This window comes from Pseudophryne corroboree, chromosome 7, assembly GCF_028390025.1.
Source record: "Pseudophryne corroboree isolate aPseCor3 chromosome 7, aPseCor3.hap2, whole genome shotgun sequence".
In the NCBI taxonomy this organism is placed as follows: domain Eukaryota; kingdom Metazoa; phylum Chordata; class Amphibia; order Anura; family Myobatrachidae; genus Pseudophryne; species Pseudophryne corroboree.
The window spans coordinates 509,457,146-509,475,639 of NC_086450.1; the positions used below are offsets into that span (position 1 = coordinate 509,457,146).

Here is an 18,494-nt window from a genome sequence, read left to right on the forward strand (position 1 = left end):
TGGGTTCAGGACAGAGAGGAGGTAGGGAAACACTTGTACAGGCACATACAGGAGCACCATAGTGGGTAAATACCTGGATAACTATAGACAGGTGAGGCCCAGGTAAGGTACAGTTGGGTTCAGGGCAGAGAGGAGGTAGGGAAACACTTGTACAGGTACATACAGGGAGTACCATGGTGGGTAAATACCTGGATAACTATAGACAGGTGAGGCCCAGGTAAGGTACAGTTGGGTTCAGGGCAGAGAGGAGGTAGGGAAATACTTGTACAGGCACATACAGGAGCACCATAGTGGGTAAATACCTGGACAAGTATAGACAGGTGAGGCCCAGGTAAGGTACAGTTGGGTTCAGGGCAGAGAGGAGGTAGGGAAATACTTGTACTGGTACATACAGGGAGTACCATGGTGGGTAAATACTTGGAAAACTATAGACAGGTGAGGCCCAGGTTAGGTACGGTTGGGTTCAGGGCAGAGAGGAGGTAGGGAAATACTTGTACAGGTACATACAGGGAGTACCATGGTGGGTAAATACCTGGATAACTATAGACAGGTGAGGCCCAGGTTAGGTACGGTTGGGTTCAGGGCAGAGAGGAGGTAGGGAAATACTTCAACAATCACATACAGGGAGCACCATGGTGGGTAAATACCTGGACAAGTATAGACAGATGAGGCCCAGGTTAGGTACGGTTGGGTTCAGGGCAGAGAGGAGGTAGGGAAACACTTGTACAGGCACATACAGGGGGTACCATGGTGGGTAAATACCTGGGCAGGAAATCTTTACCAATACCTCTCCTACAGAAAGCTGACAAACGGGCACTGGAAACCAAAGTGGGACAAGGTCAACTGGAAGCCGCCATCGGTGAGGTCAACGCCGTTCTGGAGGATCTAATCAAGAAACTTTCCATACAGGAGTCTGAGTGGCAAAACATGTTGGCCAAGCTACTGGCTGGACTGGAGGGCAAGGTAACACATGTATAGTATACAACACAGTCACAGTGTATGGAACCTATCAATACGTTGCCGTAAGTGTCAATTGGTTATTTCCTTTACTTGTCATTCTATTTACATGACAGCATATTTGTCCTGAGCATTTGGGTGGTTGTATATCACTTTTTAACAGAAATTAACATTCATGGGAAGATGTATCAAGCCCTGGAGAGAGATAACGTGGAGAAGTTGCCCAAAGCAACCACTCAGCTTATAACTGTCATCTAACTCGCACAGTCTGTGAAATGACAGTTACAAGCTGATTGGTCTCAATTTGAGCAACTTCCATTTGTCCGTTAGCTGCCACCAGGTTTAACTGTGACGGAGAGTGAATTGGGTGTAATGTGACCTCACCTCAACCGCATCTAAAGTTGAAACAAACATGATGTCCCACAGTGGTCATTTCTGGAGGCTTGCTGCAGCCTCATCTACACTGACCAGAGTCTCTGGAAGCAAGGATAATCTGTTTCAGAAGACTCCTTTGAGTGAGGACACTTCTCGGTACTACACTTTCATTTCTCAGTGTCATCACAAATGTGTTGTATTGATAAGAAGATGATAACGATGGAGGTAGGACACAGGGCCAGTCTGAAGTGAGGTCATCACTAACTGCCGACCACATTACATAGCATTTGATGTATCTCTAAGAGCAACAAGGAATCTGAGAGCTGCGTTGAGTATTGACTCCATCCTCCTGAAGTACGTCATGCACAGGAATTAGTTTTATTCAGCAGAATGGTTCTTATCTGATGAGGACTAGAAGAGAGCACACCTCTGTGTTCCTGGACTCAGGCAGAACCTCGTGGATGTCTTCTATTTAATCTCTCTAAGAATACGAGTGTGGCTTCCACAGTTTTGAGATCTGAATACTGAAGGAAAAGAAGAACCCCTGAAGAAGTATATAGAACTGTAGGATGTGTCCTCTGTTCAGTTATGAGGGCCAGAGAGGATGTGGCTCTACCACTCCTCTGCTAGGTTGGCCTTATGGTCAAGGCCTACTAATCACTTTGCCTACTGCAACAATGAGATGTTCTGTCTAGGAAAGCCAATCCCACACCATTCTTGTAATCCCAGGATTTGGAATTTAATAAATCACAATCCAGAGATTGAATTGTAAAAAAATTCCTCCCTTCATCCCCTGCTTCCCCTCTCCTTCCTCCCTGTTTGCTTAATCTAGTCACACAGCGGTGGTCAGAAGGGGCTTCTCTTACCGGCGGCCATATTTTCCAGTCCTCTCCCAGACTCAGCTACAATCGAAGAGTTGGTGGTGCGACTGATCTCAGTCACTGATTGGCTGGATGCTCGCTGCACAGTGATTATGTCACCATGCAATGTGCCTATCAGTGACTGAGACCAACTGCATCATGGGACTCCACCTATGGGCAGCTGGGGGAGCCTGAGAGGACTGGATAAGGCTTCTGGAACCAAGAAGGTAAGTATTATCCCACTGCTCCTGGCCCAATCCACAGTGTGTATTGAAATCCGTAATACCCTGGATTTAAGAATTATAATCCTAGGTATTTTTGGGACTCAAGAACATGGCAATGGCCTCCCTACTCCTGTCCCATTATTTTGCGGTAGGACAGAACTTTTCCCGCCATCCTTTGACCTTTGTGGATGGTTGAGGTGGTGGGGTGTAATTGTCCCAAAAAGTAATTTATCTTAAAAAAGGTGATTGGCATAAACGACCCTTCTAGGAGGTATCTGCCTTGCTTCAGATCGGTCACCGGCAGGTCTAAAGGCCATAGAATTATATGGAAGTCATAATGCCTCTATTGCTCTTCTCACATTGATACAAGGATCCAGCACTCACTGCAGAAATGTAGTGCACGCTTACCTCAGCCCATCAGATAAGGGAGTGATCACGTCAACTCAGATCTTTCCCAAGTCATAAATATATCTATGAGAACAATAGTGTTAGGTAATAGTGCTGAGCGACCATTGTTTGTTTCCTTGTGTAACCACACATTCCCAGACCTGAGCAATAGGTGTATCACTAGGAGACACACATGTTGTGCTCTCACACAGGCAGAAACCAGGCTGACTCGCATGACATGCACCCCGCATACAGATACTGTGTACATAGGACAGCGTAACCTGGCATCTGCACTCATAAAGACAGTCACTGAGGCCTCGTAACATCTATAGGTACATGACACAGTGTGCACTGTACTACATTTCAGAACGAGCCCCGGGATTGTTAGAGCAAAGTACGTCTGAGGTCTTAGCAGGCAATTTCAGGCAGACCTCCTACAGTAATCCAATTATAAAACATTTGAGAGCGGCGTTACCCTTTAAAATTTCATATTATATATATATATATATATATATATATATATAAATATGGTTTCTGGTGCCCGGCACTCCTGGTCCTTATCAGCAATTGCCTGGGTGCCCTCCGCTCCGAATCAGGTAACACTAAAACAAATTGCAGCGTCACTCCAGGGCTTTGAAAAAATCTTAGTGTATTTATTGAATCACAGTTCCAACGTTTCGGGGTCCGTAACCCCTTTGTCAAGGTGTGTGTAAGTGCAAGTGCCAAACCTCTTACCTTAAAAGCTATGCTCCACCACGTGTCAGGCAGATTCCTCCCCGCGCTGCTCATCCGCTCCGGGACCTGAGGGTTTCCGGCGCTGGGCTGGTGACGCCACATCTGCGCCGTCACACCGCTTCCGGTCTCCCGTTGCTATGGCATTGCGTCTGGCTCCTAGCTTGGTTGCCTAGGCAACCCTGCCGTTTACCATTGCGCTATTGCGCCGGGGTCTGTAGGGTGCAAAATAGTGATTATAGTGACTATTAATAAATATCATGCCTACAAGGTACTGGCAATAGGAATTACCTATGTGGAATGGAACATGCATCAAAAATTATCTTTAAATCTAAACTATGTCATACTGGACTATAGGATTCACTGTGCCGGCTACCTCCACCACCTCCAATAAGGATAGAATATTAGATAATAGAGTTGGAACATTATGCTAAATCATGAGAGGTAAAAGAATGTTGGTTGCCCTGTCACCTTTTACTCCTAATCACCCGTGTATCTATAGATAAAATTATAAAGAATATATATAAACTAATATGAAAATTGCAGTTGAGTGAAATGACGAGACTGGAGTAGTCCATGATTTCTCTTGGTTCCTCATTTCCCCAGCGTGTTCCAGAGGATTTGGTCATTGAGGCCCTTCGGCCTAATTGTTTCTAGTTTAAAGATCCATCTTGCCTCCAACTTCAACAGTTTGCCATGTCTATCTCCCCCTCTTATACTACTGGGCACGTGATCGATCACCATCTGTTTTAATGAGCTAAGGGGGTGCTGTTTCTCTACAAAATGCTGAGCGACAGGTTGCTCCGATTTCCCACTCTTAATTGCTGCTGTGATGGCAGAGCGGTGTAATGCCATACGTTGGCGTAGGTCTCTGATGGTTTTACCCACCACGTAGCCTAGTCCACATGGACACATGATAAGGTATATAATATGTGTGGTGGTACAGGTCACCACCTGGTTGATTTTAAAGTCCCGATTTTTGCTAGGGTGTTTAAACGTGTTTCCTACCATCATATACTTACATGTGGTACATCCCAAGCATTTGTAACACCCCGGTGCTTTACTCAGGAAATTCCTTGGTGTTTCAGTATCGAAACCGGTGATGTCAGCATGCACCACGTTGTCTTTAATGCTTTTTCCCCTTGTGAAACAACACATGGGTCTTTTAGGGATGGAATGGTCCCTATGTTGTTGAGCCTGATCAGGAAATCAGTGGTGGTAGAGAGATTCCGAATAAGAGGATACGACACAAGGCTGCTACAGGAACAGAAAATGGAAGTTCTGAACTTGGAACGGAAAAAGTTGCTCTCTAAAACTGAGAGGAGTCCCAAAGAAGTGATAACCTGGACTAGCAAATTCAGCACTTCTAGCCCAATAGCCCAAAGAGCCACGAGAGCGCTATGGCCCATAGTGGCAAGTGATGATAAACTCAGCTGCTTCAGATCTAAAAGACCCATGTGTTGTTTCACAAGGGGAAAAAGCATTAAAGACAACGTGGTGCATGCTGACATCACCGGTTTCGATACTGAAACACCAAGGAATTTCCTGAGTAAAGCACCGGGGTGTTACAAATGCTTGGGATGTACCACATGTAAGTATATGATGGTAGGAAACACGTTTAAACACCCTAGCAAAAATCGGGACTTTAAAATCAACCAGGTGGTGACCTGTACCACCACACATATTATATACCTTATCATGTGTCCATGTGGACTAGGCTACGTGGGTAAAACCATCAGAGACCTACGCCAACGTATGGCATTACACCGCTCTGCCATCACAGCAGCAATTAAGAGTGGGAAATCGGAGCAACCTGTCGCTCAGCATTTTGTAGAGAAACAGCACCCCCTTAGCTCATTAAAACAGATGGTGATCGATCACGTGCCCAGTAGTATAAGAGGGGGAGATAGACATGGCAAACTGTTGAAGTTGGAGGCAAGATGGATCTTTAAACTAGAAACAATTAGGCCGAAGGGCCTCAATGACCAAATCCTCTGGAACACGCTGGGGAAATGAGGAACCAAGAGAAATCATGGACTACTCCAGTCTCGTCATTTCACTCAACTGCAATTTTCATATTAGTTTATATATATTCTTTATAATTTTATCTATAGATACACGGGTGATTAGGAGTAAAAGGTGACAGGGCAACCAACATTCTTTTACCTCTCATGATTTAGCATAATGTTCCAACTCTATTATCTAATATTCTATCCTTATTGGAGGTGGTGGAGGTAGCCGGCACAGTGAATCCTATAGTCCAGTCTGACACAGTTTAGATTTAAAGATAATTTTTGATGCATGTTCCATTCCACATAGGTAATTCCTATTGCCAGTACCTTGTAGGCATGATATTTATTAATAGTCACTATAATCACTATTTTGCACCCTACAGACCCCGGCGCAATAGCGCAATGGTAAACGGCAGGGTTGCCTAGGCAACCAAGCTAGGAGCCAGACGCAATGCCATAGCAACGGGAGACCGGAAGCGGTGTGACGGCGCAGATGTGGCGTCACCAGCCCAGCGCCGGAAACCCTCAGGTCCCGGAGCGGATGAGCAGCGCGGGGAGGAATCTGCCTGACACGTGGTGGAGCATAGCTTTTAAGGTAAGAGGTTTGGCACTTGCACTTACACACACCTTGACAAAGGGGTTACGGACCCCGAAACGTTGGAACTGTGATTCAATAAATACACTAAGATTTTTTCAAAGCCCTGGAGTGACGCTGCAATTTGTTTTAGTATATATATATATATATATATATATATATACACTGCTCAAAAAAATAAAGGGAACACTTGAACAACACAATGTAACTCCAAGTCAATCACACTTTTGTGAAATCAAACTGTCCACTTAGGAAGCAACACTGATTGACAATCAATTTCTCATGCTGTTGTGCAAATGGAATAGACAACAGGTGGGAATTATAGGCAATTAGCAAGACACCCCCAATGAAGGAGTTGTTCTGCAGGTGGTGACCACAGACCACTTCTCAGCTCCTATGCTTTCAGGCTGATGTTTTGGTCACTTTTGAAAGCTGGCGGTGCTTTCACTCTAGTGGTAGCATGAGACGGAGTTTACAACCCACACAAGTGGCTCAGGTAGTGCAGCTCATCCAGGATGGCACATCAGTGCGAGCTGTGGCAAGAAGGTTTGCTGTGTCTGTCAGCGTAGTGTCCAGAGCATGGAGGCGCTACCAGGAGACAGGCCAGTACATCAGGAGACGTGGAGGAGGCCGTAGGAGGGCAACAACCCAGCAGCAGGACCGCTACCTCCGCCTTTGTGCAAGGAGGAACAGGAGGAGCACTGCCAGAGCCCTGCAAAATGACCTCCAGCAAGCCACAAATGTGCATATGTCTACTCAAACGATCAGAAACAGACTCCATGAGGGTGGTATGAGGGCCCGACGTCCACAGGTGGGGGTTGTGCTTACAGCCCAACACCGTGCAGGACGTTTGGCATTTAGCCACAAATGTGCATGTGTCTACTCAAACGATCAGAAACAGACTCCATGAGGGTGGTATGACGGCCCGACGTCCACAGGTGGGGGTTGTGCTTACAGCCCATCACCGTGCAGGACGTTTGACATTTGCCAGAGAACACCAAGATTGGCAAATTCGCCACTGGTGCCCTGTGCTCTTCACAGATGAAAGCAGGTTCTCATTGAGCACATGTGACAGACGTGACAGAGTCTGGCGATGCCAAGGAGAACGTTCTGCTGCCTGCAACATCCTCCAGCATGACCGGATTGGCAGTGGGTCAGTAATGGTGTGGGGTGGCATTTCTTTGAGAGGCCGCACAGCCCTCCATGTGCTCGCCAGAGGTAGCCTGACTGCCATTAGGTACCGAGATGAGATCCTCAGACCCCTAGTGAGACCATATGCTGGTGCTGTTGGCCCTGGGTTCCTCCTAATGCAAGACAATGCTAGACCTCATGTGGCTGGAGTGTGTCAGCAGTTCCTGCAAGACGAAGGCATTGATGCTATGGACTGGCCCGGCTGTTCCCCAGACCTGAATCCAATTGAGCACATCTGGGACATCATGTCTCGCTCCATCCACCAACGCCACGTTGCACCAGAGACTGTCCAGGAGTTGGCGGATGCTTTAGTCCAGGTCTGGGAGGAGATCCCTCAGGAGACCATCCGCCACCTCATCAGGAGCATGCCCAGGCATTGTAGGGAGGTCATACAGGCACGTGGAGGCCACACACACTACTGAGTCTCATTTTGACTTGTTTTAAGGACATTACATCAAAGTTGGATCAGCCTGTAGTGTGTTTTTCCACTTTAATTTTGAGTGTTACTCCAAATCCAGACCTCCATGGGTTAATAAATTTGATTTCCATTGATAATTTTTGTGTGATTTTGTTGTCAGCACATTCAACTATGTAAAGAACAAAGTATTTAATAAGAATATTTCATTCATTCAGATCTAGGATGTGTTATTTTAGTGTTCTCTTTATTTTTTTGAGCAGTGTATATGTAATTATATATACTATGTTGATAAACATTACAATGTGTATTCTATACAAATGACTCATCCTGTACGCATGGTGTCCATGCCTTTTAGCTAAGTCCATCGGACTTGGAATCCATACAGAGGGACCTGGAGGAGCTGTGGAGGTTCCTTAAGAAGCATCTCAGCACTACACAAAGCTACGATCTGGACGGGGCTGCCGGCTTCAGGAAGTGAGTGTATGGAGGGACAGGGGGCTTATATGCACCTCATCCCCATAGCTTTGTACGTCATTGAGGCCCCATCATTCCTCTTTCTGCAGGGATGTAGACGGATGGTGTTATTTTACTTGCAGCCTCCTAGGTAACACACGTGAGACAAGCTAGATCTCTCCCCATTTCCCAGGTCCTGCATCCCTGTCAGTAGCTAGGTTTTCAGGCACTGATGACATTAGTGGTGGGGGAATGTATCAAGCAGTGCAAAAAAGCAGCAGACAAGTGGAAAAAATGGCCATAGCATTAGTCTGCATCTGTCAGCACTGCAAACGCATCCCAGGCAGCCATCATAATCTGTACGGACTGCGGATTGGTGGATTCGCACATTATTACACCAAAATAAAATAAAATAAAGTGCTTTAATTTATATTGTGAAATGTTTGTTCCCATCGACACCACAATGTATGTGATGATGGGGGGGGGGGGGGGGGGGGATGCAGCAGAGGGTGTAAGGCGTACGTCTTTTATGGATGACGGTTCTGTAAATCGTATTTAAATAATACAGTAATTACTGGTAGTGATAACGACATTGCAAGTCTATGCTACTGTAGATTGCTAGGGGGGGGGGGGGGGGTAGAGGAGGGGAGGGCTGTACATGTCTTTGCCGCAGCCTGTCTCCTTATCACTAAGAGCCACTTATCTGCTTATCCGCAGGAAGCTGTTTGAGAGAGTCAAGTGCATCTCTTGTGATCGGCCTGTAACCATGGCAACGGCACCGTAAGTAGACGCATTACCGCCACGCTGAACAGACCATTACTCCCTATTACCACTGTCTCCCACGTTACCTCTTCCCCCTCTTCCTCCATTCTTTATAATGTTATTTTATTTGGGCGTAACGCTTGTATTATATGGCCGTTCAGTAAACAAGTCTCTTTTTGTTGTTTCTTCAGGCACCTGGTTACTGTGCGCTCAGCTCCTCTGATCCCCCGAAACCGGCCAAACACTGCAGACTACAGCCGGATCAAGATCAGCGGGTATAACGGGGGCTCCAAAAACTCCCACTGCACCCTCAGTCATGTTACACGCGGGATAGCACACGCCAGAATGCACAGGGCAGGTCTGCATATCACATCATGCGTAGAACTGTACTCACAACCAGTGGTGCCGAGAGAGGGTACAAATTACTCAGGCCCAGGTCTGTTGGAGGGACCCAGTGGCAGGGCCGGATCTAGGGGGGGGGGGGGGGGGGGGGGCGAAGGGGGCGACTGCCCCCCCTAACAGTCATAGCCACGCCCACTTTTGAGCAGGAGAGAGCTTTCCGGGGAGAGCCTGAGGCAGAACGATGTGCTGCAGCTTATACCACAGCAGCACAGAGGAGCCAGGAGAGCAAGGGTTACAGACCATTTGCCCCTCACTTGCTGGTGTGTGGGTACTAGGGCTAATAAATAGAATTACCCCACAGCACAGTCACATGTACATGGAACACTCACAAAGCTCTATCTCAGTCTCACTCAAAAAGTTCAGTCAGAATTGAGAGAGGAGGAGTTAGGATTGTAGATGGGAGGAGTTGGGACTGTAGAGGGAGGAGTCGAGATTAAACAGTAAACCACCCCCCCTAAAGAAAAGTCTAGATCCGCTCCTGCCCAGTGGGGGCCCCGGGCTTCCTCCCTCTGGCAGTAGCAGCTGCACCTCTTCTCCTCAGCCCACCACATGCTAAACACCAGTGGGCTGTAGTGTGAACCATGGTGGCGCTTAAAATACAATCTTTTCTGTATTTTTTTCTAAGGGTGCGTGAACATGCCTCCTGTGATTAGGCCACACCCCCTGAAAATTACCTGGGCCAAGACAGGCTCTCGACTGCCCTACCCACAACGTCAGATACATTAACAGTGCATGAGTGGGTTGTGTGGGGAACCCGCATTAATGAGGCCTATACAATTCTCTGTTATTACAGTAGCAGCCAAGTGGATGTAACACATAATTGCACTAATTGTTTCTACAGGAAAAGGATCATTTAATCATCTGACAAACCGTACACAGATACACTTCTCAGGGAAAAGGGGTACTGCATATATAAATATGTCACAGCCGGCACGCAAAAACTTTTTTTATGTACTGTATGTCCAGGGTCCAACATTTCTGCTCGTCTTTTAACCGAACCCCCGGCCTATGTCAGTGGCTACACAGGACTTACGCAACCCGGGGCTAACACTTTAGCCCCATTTTCACACACTTCACCCTCATGTTTTCAGGGAGCCCCAGGAGATGACAGACCCAGAGTTCCAGTACACGGAACCCCCAAGACCCCAAACCTCCTGCTCGTACCACAGAAAGATTCCCTCCCGCAGCCATAACCTCACCACAGTCTTCCCATACGGCGACCCGGGGCAAATCCAATACAAGAATGTAAGTGTACCAAAACAGCCGGTTTAAGTTGAAATATATGTTAGATTGAGGCCAGCGAGCCACGAGATTGCCCGACCTAGCGCTTACTAACAGGCCTTTTGGTGTAGTGAATGAACAGTATTGCCTCCATTTGCAATTGATTATTAACTGGAAATGTTCAATGTGTAAATGACTGTACCTCAAATCCCACAAGATTTATTAAGATCGTTATATATTAGAGTGTAGTGTAGTTGGCTGCAGCACCCCATTCTGCTCACAGGGGAATTAGTCTATTCCTCATTCCAAAGTAGATTGATGTATGGTCAACCTGGCCTCAAAACGGTTATTGCGATACAGTTGCCCTCATGGCTTTAGTAGTGGTTGAGCAGTTGGATAAAATGGCGCCTCTTCAGCTCTGTATTAGTCCGGTGCTGTGTACAGTGTTTATTTGGACTTGTTTTCTGGTGCTGTGGTAACTGTCCATCTCTTATCCCTCGTACGCAGAGCGAGGTCGACTTGATGGGGATTGACGGTATGTTGTATAAAGGTCGGTTGGACAAGAGCTTCACCAATCACATTCCCGACAGGGATCCACAAGGTAAGCGTCAGCTTAGCAGCCCAGACCTTGCCCTCTGTGCACCATGGATTCTGATATAACCCATCTCGTTTTTAGGACTGAAGACCCCTCAGCAACCCTCCAGAGCGCGTTCTGCTAGTTCAAACTACAGGAGCTCGATCAACCTTAACACACGTAAGTAACGACACAGACTGAAGAGAAGCCATCATCTTAATATTGGTTCATCCAACAAAATGTCCGCCTGCGCTGAAACACAGCACAGGCGGCCATTTTGTTGGATGAACCAATATTCCGATGTGATTTCATCAGGAACGAGTTATGTCACCTAGACAGTACGATAGTTTAAAAAGATAGATCCAAGCTACCATTGTAGGATTGGGGAAAAGAATGAAAGTGTGATGACAAAAAATAAGAATTTACTTACCGATAATTCTATTTCTCGTAGTCCGTAGTGGATGCTGGGGACTCCGTAAGAACCATGGGGGATAGCGGCTCCGCAGGAGACTGGGCACAAAAGTAAAGCTTTAGAACTACCTGGTGTGCACTGGCTCCTCCCCCCATGACCCTCCTCCAAGCCTCAGTTAGGATACTGTGCCCGGACGAGCGTACACAATAAGGAAGGATTTTGAATCCCGGGTAAGACTCATACCAGCCACACCAATCACACCATATAACTTGTGATCTAAACCCAGTTAACAGCATGATAACAGAGGAGCCTCTAGAAAAGATGGCTCACTACAGCAATAACCCGATTTTTTGGTAACAATAACTATGTACCAGTATTGCAGACAATCCGCACTTGGGATGGGCGCCCAGCATCCACTACGGACTACGAGAAATAGAATTATCGGTAAGTAAATTCTTATTTTCTCTGACGTCCTAGTGGATGCTGGGGACTCCGTAAGGACCATGGGGATTATACCAAAGCTCCCAAACGGGCGGGAGAGTGCGGATGACTCTGCAGCACCAAATGAGAGAACTCCAGGTCCTCCTCAGCCAGGGTATCAAATTTGTAGAATTTTACAAACGTATTTGCTCCTGACCAAGTAGCTGCTCGGCAAAGTTGTAAAGCCGAGACCCCTCGGGCAGCCGCCCAAGATGAGCCCACCTTCCTTGTGGAATGGGCTTTTACAGATTTTGGCTGTGGCAGGCCTGCCACAGAATGTGCAAGCTGAATTGTACTACAAATCCAACGAGCAATAGTCTGCTTAGAAGCAGGAGCACCCAGCTTGTTGGGTGCATACAGAATAAACAACGAGTCAGATTTTCTGACTCCAGCCGTCCTGGAAACCTATATTTCCAGGGCCCTGACAACGTCTAGCAACTTGGAGTCCTCCAAGTCCCTAGTAGCCGCAGGCACCACAATAGGTTGATTCAGGTGAAACGCTGAAAACCACCTTAGGGAGAAACTAAGGACAAGTCCTCAATTCCGCCCTGTCCGAATGGAAAATCAGATGCGGGCTTTTACAGGATAAAGCCGCCAATTCTGACACGCACCTGGCCCAGGCCAGGGCCAACAGCATGACCACTTTCCATGTGAGATATTTTAACTCCACATATTTAAGTGGTTCAAACCAATGTGACTTTTGGAACCCAAAAACTACATTTAGATCCCAAGGTGCCACTGGAGGCACAAAAGGAGGCTGTATATACAGTACCCCTTTCACAAACGTCTGAACTTCAGGGACTGAAGCTAGTTCTTTTTGGAAGAAAATTGACAGGGCCGAAATTTGAACCTTAATGGACCCCCATTTCAGGCCCATCGACACTCCTGTTTGCAGGAAATGTAGGAATCGACCTAGTTGAAAATTCCTCCGTCGGGGCCTTACTGGCCTCGCACCACGCAACATATTTTCGCCAAATGCGGTGATAATGTTTTGCGGTTATATCTTTCCTGGCTTTGATCAGGATAGGAATGACTTCATCCGGAATGCCTTTCTCCTTCAGGATCCGGCGTTCAACCGCCATGCCGTCAAACGCAGCCGCGGTAAGTCTTGGAACAGACAGGGTCCTTGCTGGAGCAGGTCCCTTCTTAGAGGTAGAGGCCATGGATCCTCCGTGAGCATCTCTTGAAGTTCCGGTTACCAAGTCCTTCTTGGTCAATCCGGAGCCACGAATATAGTGCTTACTCCTCTCCATCTTATAATTCTCAGTACCTTGGGTATGAGAGGCAGAGGAGGGAACACATACACTGACTGGTACACCCACTGTGTTACCAGAGCGTCTACAGCTATTGCCTGAGGGTCCCTTGACCTGGCGCAATACTTGTCGAGTTTTATAAACATGTGGAAGACTTCTGGGTGAAGTCCCCACTCTCCCGGGTGGGGGTCGTGTCTGCTGAGGAAGTCTGCTTCCCAGTTGTCCACTCCCGGAATGAATACTGCTGACAGTGCTATCACATGATTTTCCGCCCAGCGAAGAATCCTTGCAGCTTCTGCCTTGCCCTCCTGCTTCTTGTGTCACCCTGTCTGTTTACGTGGGTGACTGCCGTGATGTTGTCCGAATGGATCAACTCCGGGTGACCTTGAAGCAGAGGTCATGCTGAGCTTAGAGCATTGTAAATGGCCCTTAGCTTCAGGATATTTATGTGAAGTGATGTCTCCAGGCTTGACCATAAGCTCTGGAAATTCCTTCCCTGTGTGACTGCTCCCCAGCCTCGCAGGCTGGCATCCGTGGTCACCAGGACCCAGTCCTGAATGTCGAATCTGCGGCCCTCTAGAAGATGAGCACTCTGCAACCACCACAGGAGAGACACCCTTGTGCTTGGTGACAGGGTTATCCGCTGATGCATCTGAAGATGCGACCCGGACCATTTGTCCAGCAGGTCCCACTGGAAAGTTCTTGCGTGGAATCTGCCGAATGGGATTGCTTCGTAGGAAGCCACCATTTTTCCCAGAACCCTTTCATTGATGTACTGAGACTTGGCTCGGTTATAGGAGGTTCCCGACTAGCTCGGATAACTCCCTGACTTTCTCCTCCGGGAGAAACCCCTTTTTCTGGACTGTGTCCAGGATCATCCCTAGGAACAGAAGACGAGTCGTCGGAATCAGCTGCGATTTTGGAATATTGAGAATCCAATCGTGCTGCCGCAACACTACCTGAGATAGTGCTACACCGACCTCCAACTGTTCCCTGGATCTTACCCTTATCAGGGAATCGTCCAAGTAAGGGATAACTAAAATTCCCTTCCTTCGAAAGAGTATCATCATTTCGGCCATTACCTTGGTAAAGACCCGGGGTGCCGTGGACCATCCATACGGCAGCGTCTGAAACTGATAGTGACAGTTCTGTACCACAAACCTGAGGTACCCTTGGTGAGAAGGGTAAATTGGGACATGAAGGTAAGCATCCTTGATGTCCCGAGACATCATGTAGTCCCCTTCTTCCAGGTTCGCAATCACTGCTCTGAGTGACTCAATCTTGGATTTGAACCTCCGTATGTAAGTGTTCAAGATTTTAGATTTAGAATCGGTCTCACCGAGCCGTCCGGCTTCGGTACCACAACAGTGTGGAATAATACCCCGTTCCCTGTTGCAGGAGGGGTACCTTGATTATCACCTGCTGGGAATACAGCTTGTGAATGGCTTCCAAAACTGCCTCCCTGTCAGAGGGAGACATCGGTAAAGCCGACTTTAGGAAACGGCGAGGGGGAGACGTCTCGAATTCCAATTTGTACCCCTGAGATATCACCTGAAGGATCCAGGGGTCTAATTGCGAGTGAGCCCACTGCGCGCTGAAATTCATTGAGACGGGCCCCCACCGTGCCTGATTCTGCTTGTAAAGCCCCAGCGTCATACTGAGGGCTTGGCAGAGGCGGGAGAGGGCTTCTGTTCCTGGGAACTGGCTGATTTCTGCAGCCTTTTTCCTCTCCCTCTGTCACGGGGCAGAAATGAGGAACCTTTTGCCCGCTTGCCCACGAAAGGACTGCGCCTGATAATACGGCGTCTTCTTATGTTGAGAGGCGACCTGGGGTACAAACGTGGATTTCCCAGCTGTTGCCGTGGCCACCAGGTCTGAAAGACCGACCCCAAATAACTCCTCCCCTTAATAAGGCAATACTTCCAAATGCCGTTTGGAATCCGCATCACCTGACCACTGTCGTGTCCATAACCCTCTACTGGCAGAAATGGACAACGCACTTAGACTTGATGCCAGTCGGCAAATATTCCGCTGTGCATCACGCATATATAGAAATGCATCCTTTAAAATGCTCTATAGGCAATAATATACTGTCCCTATCTAGGGTATCAATATTTTCAGTCAGGGAATCCGACCACGCCAACCCAGCACTGCACATCCAGGCTGAGGCGATTGCTGGTCGCAGTATAACACCAGTATGTGTGTAAATACATTTTAGGATACCCTCCTGCTTTCTATCAGCAGGATCCTTAAGGGCGGCCATCTCAGGAGAGGGTAGAGCCCTTGTTCTTACAAGCGTGTGAGCGCTTTATCCACCCTAGGGGGTGTTTCCCAACGCACCCTAACCTCTGGCGGGAAAGGATATAATGCCAATAACATTTTAGAAATTATCAGTTGTTATCGGGGGAAACCCACGCATCATCACACACCTCATTTAATTTCTCAGATTCAGGAAAACTACAGGTAGTTTTTCCTCACCGAACATAATACCCCTTTTTGGTGGTACTCGTATTATCAGAAATGTGTAAAACATTTTTCATTGCCTCAATCATGTAACGTGTGGCCCTACTGGAAGTCACATTTGTCTCTTCACCGTCGACACTGGAGTCAGTATCCGTGTCGGCGTCTATATCTGCCATCTGAGGTAATGGGCGCTTTAGAGCCCCTGACGGCCTATGAGACGTCTGGACAGGCACAAGCTGAGTAGCCGGCTGTCTCATGTCAACCACTGTCTTTTATACAGAGCTGACACTGTCACGTAATTCCTTCCAACAGTTCATCCACTCAGGTGTCGACCCCCTAGGGGGTGACATCACTATTACAGGCAATCTGCTCCGTCTCCACATAATTTTTCTCCTCATACATGTCGACACAAACGTACCAACACACAGCACACACACAGGGAATGCTCTGATAGAGGACAGGACCCCACTAGCCCTTTGGGGAGACAGAGGGAGAGTTTGCCAGCACACACCAGAGCGCTATATATATACAGGGATAACCTTATATAAGTGTTTTTCCCCTTATAGCTGCTGTATTTTTAATACTGCGCATAATTAGTGCCCCCCTCTCTTTTTTAACCCTTTCTGTAGTGTAGTGACTGCAGGGGAGAGCCAGGGAGCTTCCCTCCAACGGAGCTGTGAGGGAAAATGGCGCCAGTGTGCTGAGGAGATAGGCTCCGCCCCCTTCTCGGCGGCCTTATCTCCCGTTTTTCTGTGTATTCTAGCAGGGGTTACATTCATCCATATAGCCCAGGAGCTATATGTGATGCATTTTTTGCCATCCAAGGTGTTTTTATTGCGTCTCAGGGCGCCCCCCCCCCAGCGCCCTGCACCCTCAGTGACCGGAGTGTGAAGTGTGCTGAGAGCAATGGCGCACAGCTGCAGTGCTGTGCGCTACCTTGTTGAAGACAGGACGTCTTCTGCCGCCGATTTTCCGGACCTCTTCTGTCTTCTAGCTCTGTAAGGGGGCCAGCGGCGCGGCTCTCGGACCTATCCATGGCTGGGCCTGTGATCGGTCCCTCTGGAGCTAATGTCCAGTAGCCTAAGAAGCCCAATCCACTCTGCACGCAGGTGAGTTCGCTTCTTCTCCCCTTAGTCCCTCGATGCAGTGAGCCTGTTGCCAGCAGGTCTCACTGAACATAAAAAACCTAAAACTAAACTTTTCACTAAGCAGCTCAGGAGAGCCACCTAGTGTGCACCCTTCTCGTTCGGGCACAAAAATCTAACTGAGGCTTGGAGGAGGGTCAAGGGGGGGAGGAGCCAGTGCACACCAGGTAGTTCTAAAGCTTTACTTTTGTGCCCAGTCTCCTGCGGAGCCGCTATCCCCCATGGTCCTTACGGAGTCCCCAGCATCCACTAGGACGTCAGAGAAATACCTTAGTGCTGCTATGGCGCACCTATCATCTCCACACAGAGGTGGCCATTTTGTGAGCAATCCCAATCCCACCGTAAATGGTACCTGCCTTCTTTCTTTTGAAACTATCAGACTATTGCGTAGTCTGTCTTCTGATCTTACCCTCAGTCTGGCATTCCATAGAGACTAGCAGCTGTATTGAGGGAGAATGTCAAGCAACCTCAATCAGTAAGCAATTCTGGAACAGCTAGCATGGTATACATATGTAAGGCACAATGGAATATGCTGGCACTATAAACGTCAATATAATAACTGAGATGTACAACATCACTTTTCTGTGACAGGAACGCCAAGTCACCTCATAAAGACGCCTGGCAGCACCCTGAACGTGCCATCCACCACCGAACTATCACAGCCCACGTTTCACGTGCCATCCGCCTCAGAGCCTGCAATCTTACTGCAACGGCCACTCAGCAGTGTAGAGCAACGGCCTGATTAATGAGGGTTCAGAGCCCAAGGAAGGAAACCACCACACTCAGCACTTTGCCCACTGTGACCTCTTCTGGGTGCTCTATGCCCCGGTGACTTTCTAATATTGTAAGATTTTATTTTCTCCCACGCATCAAATAAAGCTGAAATATATCGCCTGTCATCGTTTTATATTGTCGCACAACACAACAGGCAGATGGAAATCCATGTGCAGAAACGTTCTTAAGGAATAATTACCTCACAATTTGCACCGAGACTGTTGTTGCTTAGGTCGTAAATGTATTATCCCAGGCTCAACCGTGATGCGCCAAATTTGTGCTTAGTCCTAAGGATGAGTACGATCTGTGGGATCATTTCACTTTGTTGGCGAATAGTAAGCCCAGCAACGCGCTCGTCAGCAGAGGAATGCGTGCAAGAGTCCTTGTTTCCACTGTACAGAGCTTTAGTTAGGCCTCATTTGAGGCATTGGGCCTAAATTGAAGTCGGAAGGATCTCTCCTCAAGGACGCAAATAGCCATCTTTACCAGACAGCGCATGCGCAGAATTGGACTTACACGAATTTGCGTACCTACCGTCAATTCTGAGGTAAGACGGATCCCTGCTCGCTTTGCGCAAAATGGGAAAGCTGAGAGGAAAGAGGAGGAGAACGGAGGGACAGGAATGGCACACAAAGTACATAATTGGTACGAGCGCGGTTCCGGAGGGGGTTATCCTCCCATATAAGGTTCAGACCATGAAATTGTTGCGTCAGATACAAAACAAAACCAAATAAATTCTGATTTTACAAATATTAAACTATCATAACAATTGTCAACACTATAAAAGGGACAATTATTTGATAC

General features: G+C 47.7%; 1 protein-coding gene across 4 annotated transcripts in view; it reads left to right on the top strand.

Moving 5' to 3' along the window:
* The window catches only part of LOC134945879 (uncharacterized protein C16orf96 homolog), a 72,851-nt gene extending 55,046 nt beyond the window's left edge, over positions 1 to 17,805 (top strand). For all 4 annotated transcript variants that reach the window (XM_063935431.1, XM_063935429.1, XM_063935430.1 and 1 more), the window contains 8 exons: positions 799 to 963; positions 8,107 to 8,225; positions 8,922 to 8,984; positions 9,158 to 9,241; positions 10,460 to 10,613; positions 11,097 to 11,190; positions 11,266 to 11,343; positions 17,508 to 17,805. In XM_063935431.1, coding sequence (XP_063791501.1) covers positions 799 to 963; positions 8,107 to 8,225; positions 8,922 to 8,984; positions 9,158 to 9,241; positions 10,460 to 10,613; positions 11,097 to 11,190; positions 11,266 to 11,343; positions 17,508 to 17,662 — 912 coding nt within the window. In that variant the 3' untranslated portion in view covers positions 17,663 to 17,805. The remainder of the gene's footprint in view (positions 1 to 798; positions 964 to 8,106; positions 8,226 to 8,921; positions 8,985 to 9,157; positions 9,242 to 10,459; positions 10,614 to 11,096; positions 11,191 to 11,265; positions 11,344 to 17,507) is intronic.
* Positions 17,806 to 18,494: the final 689 nt, after the last annotated feature.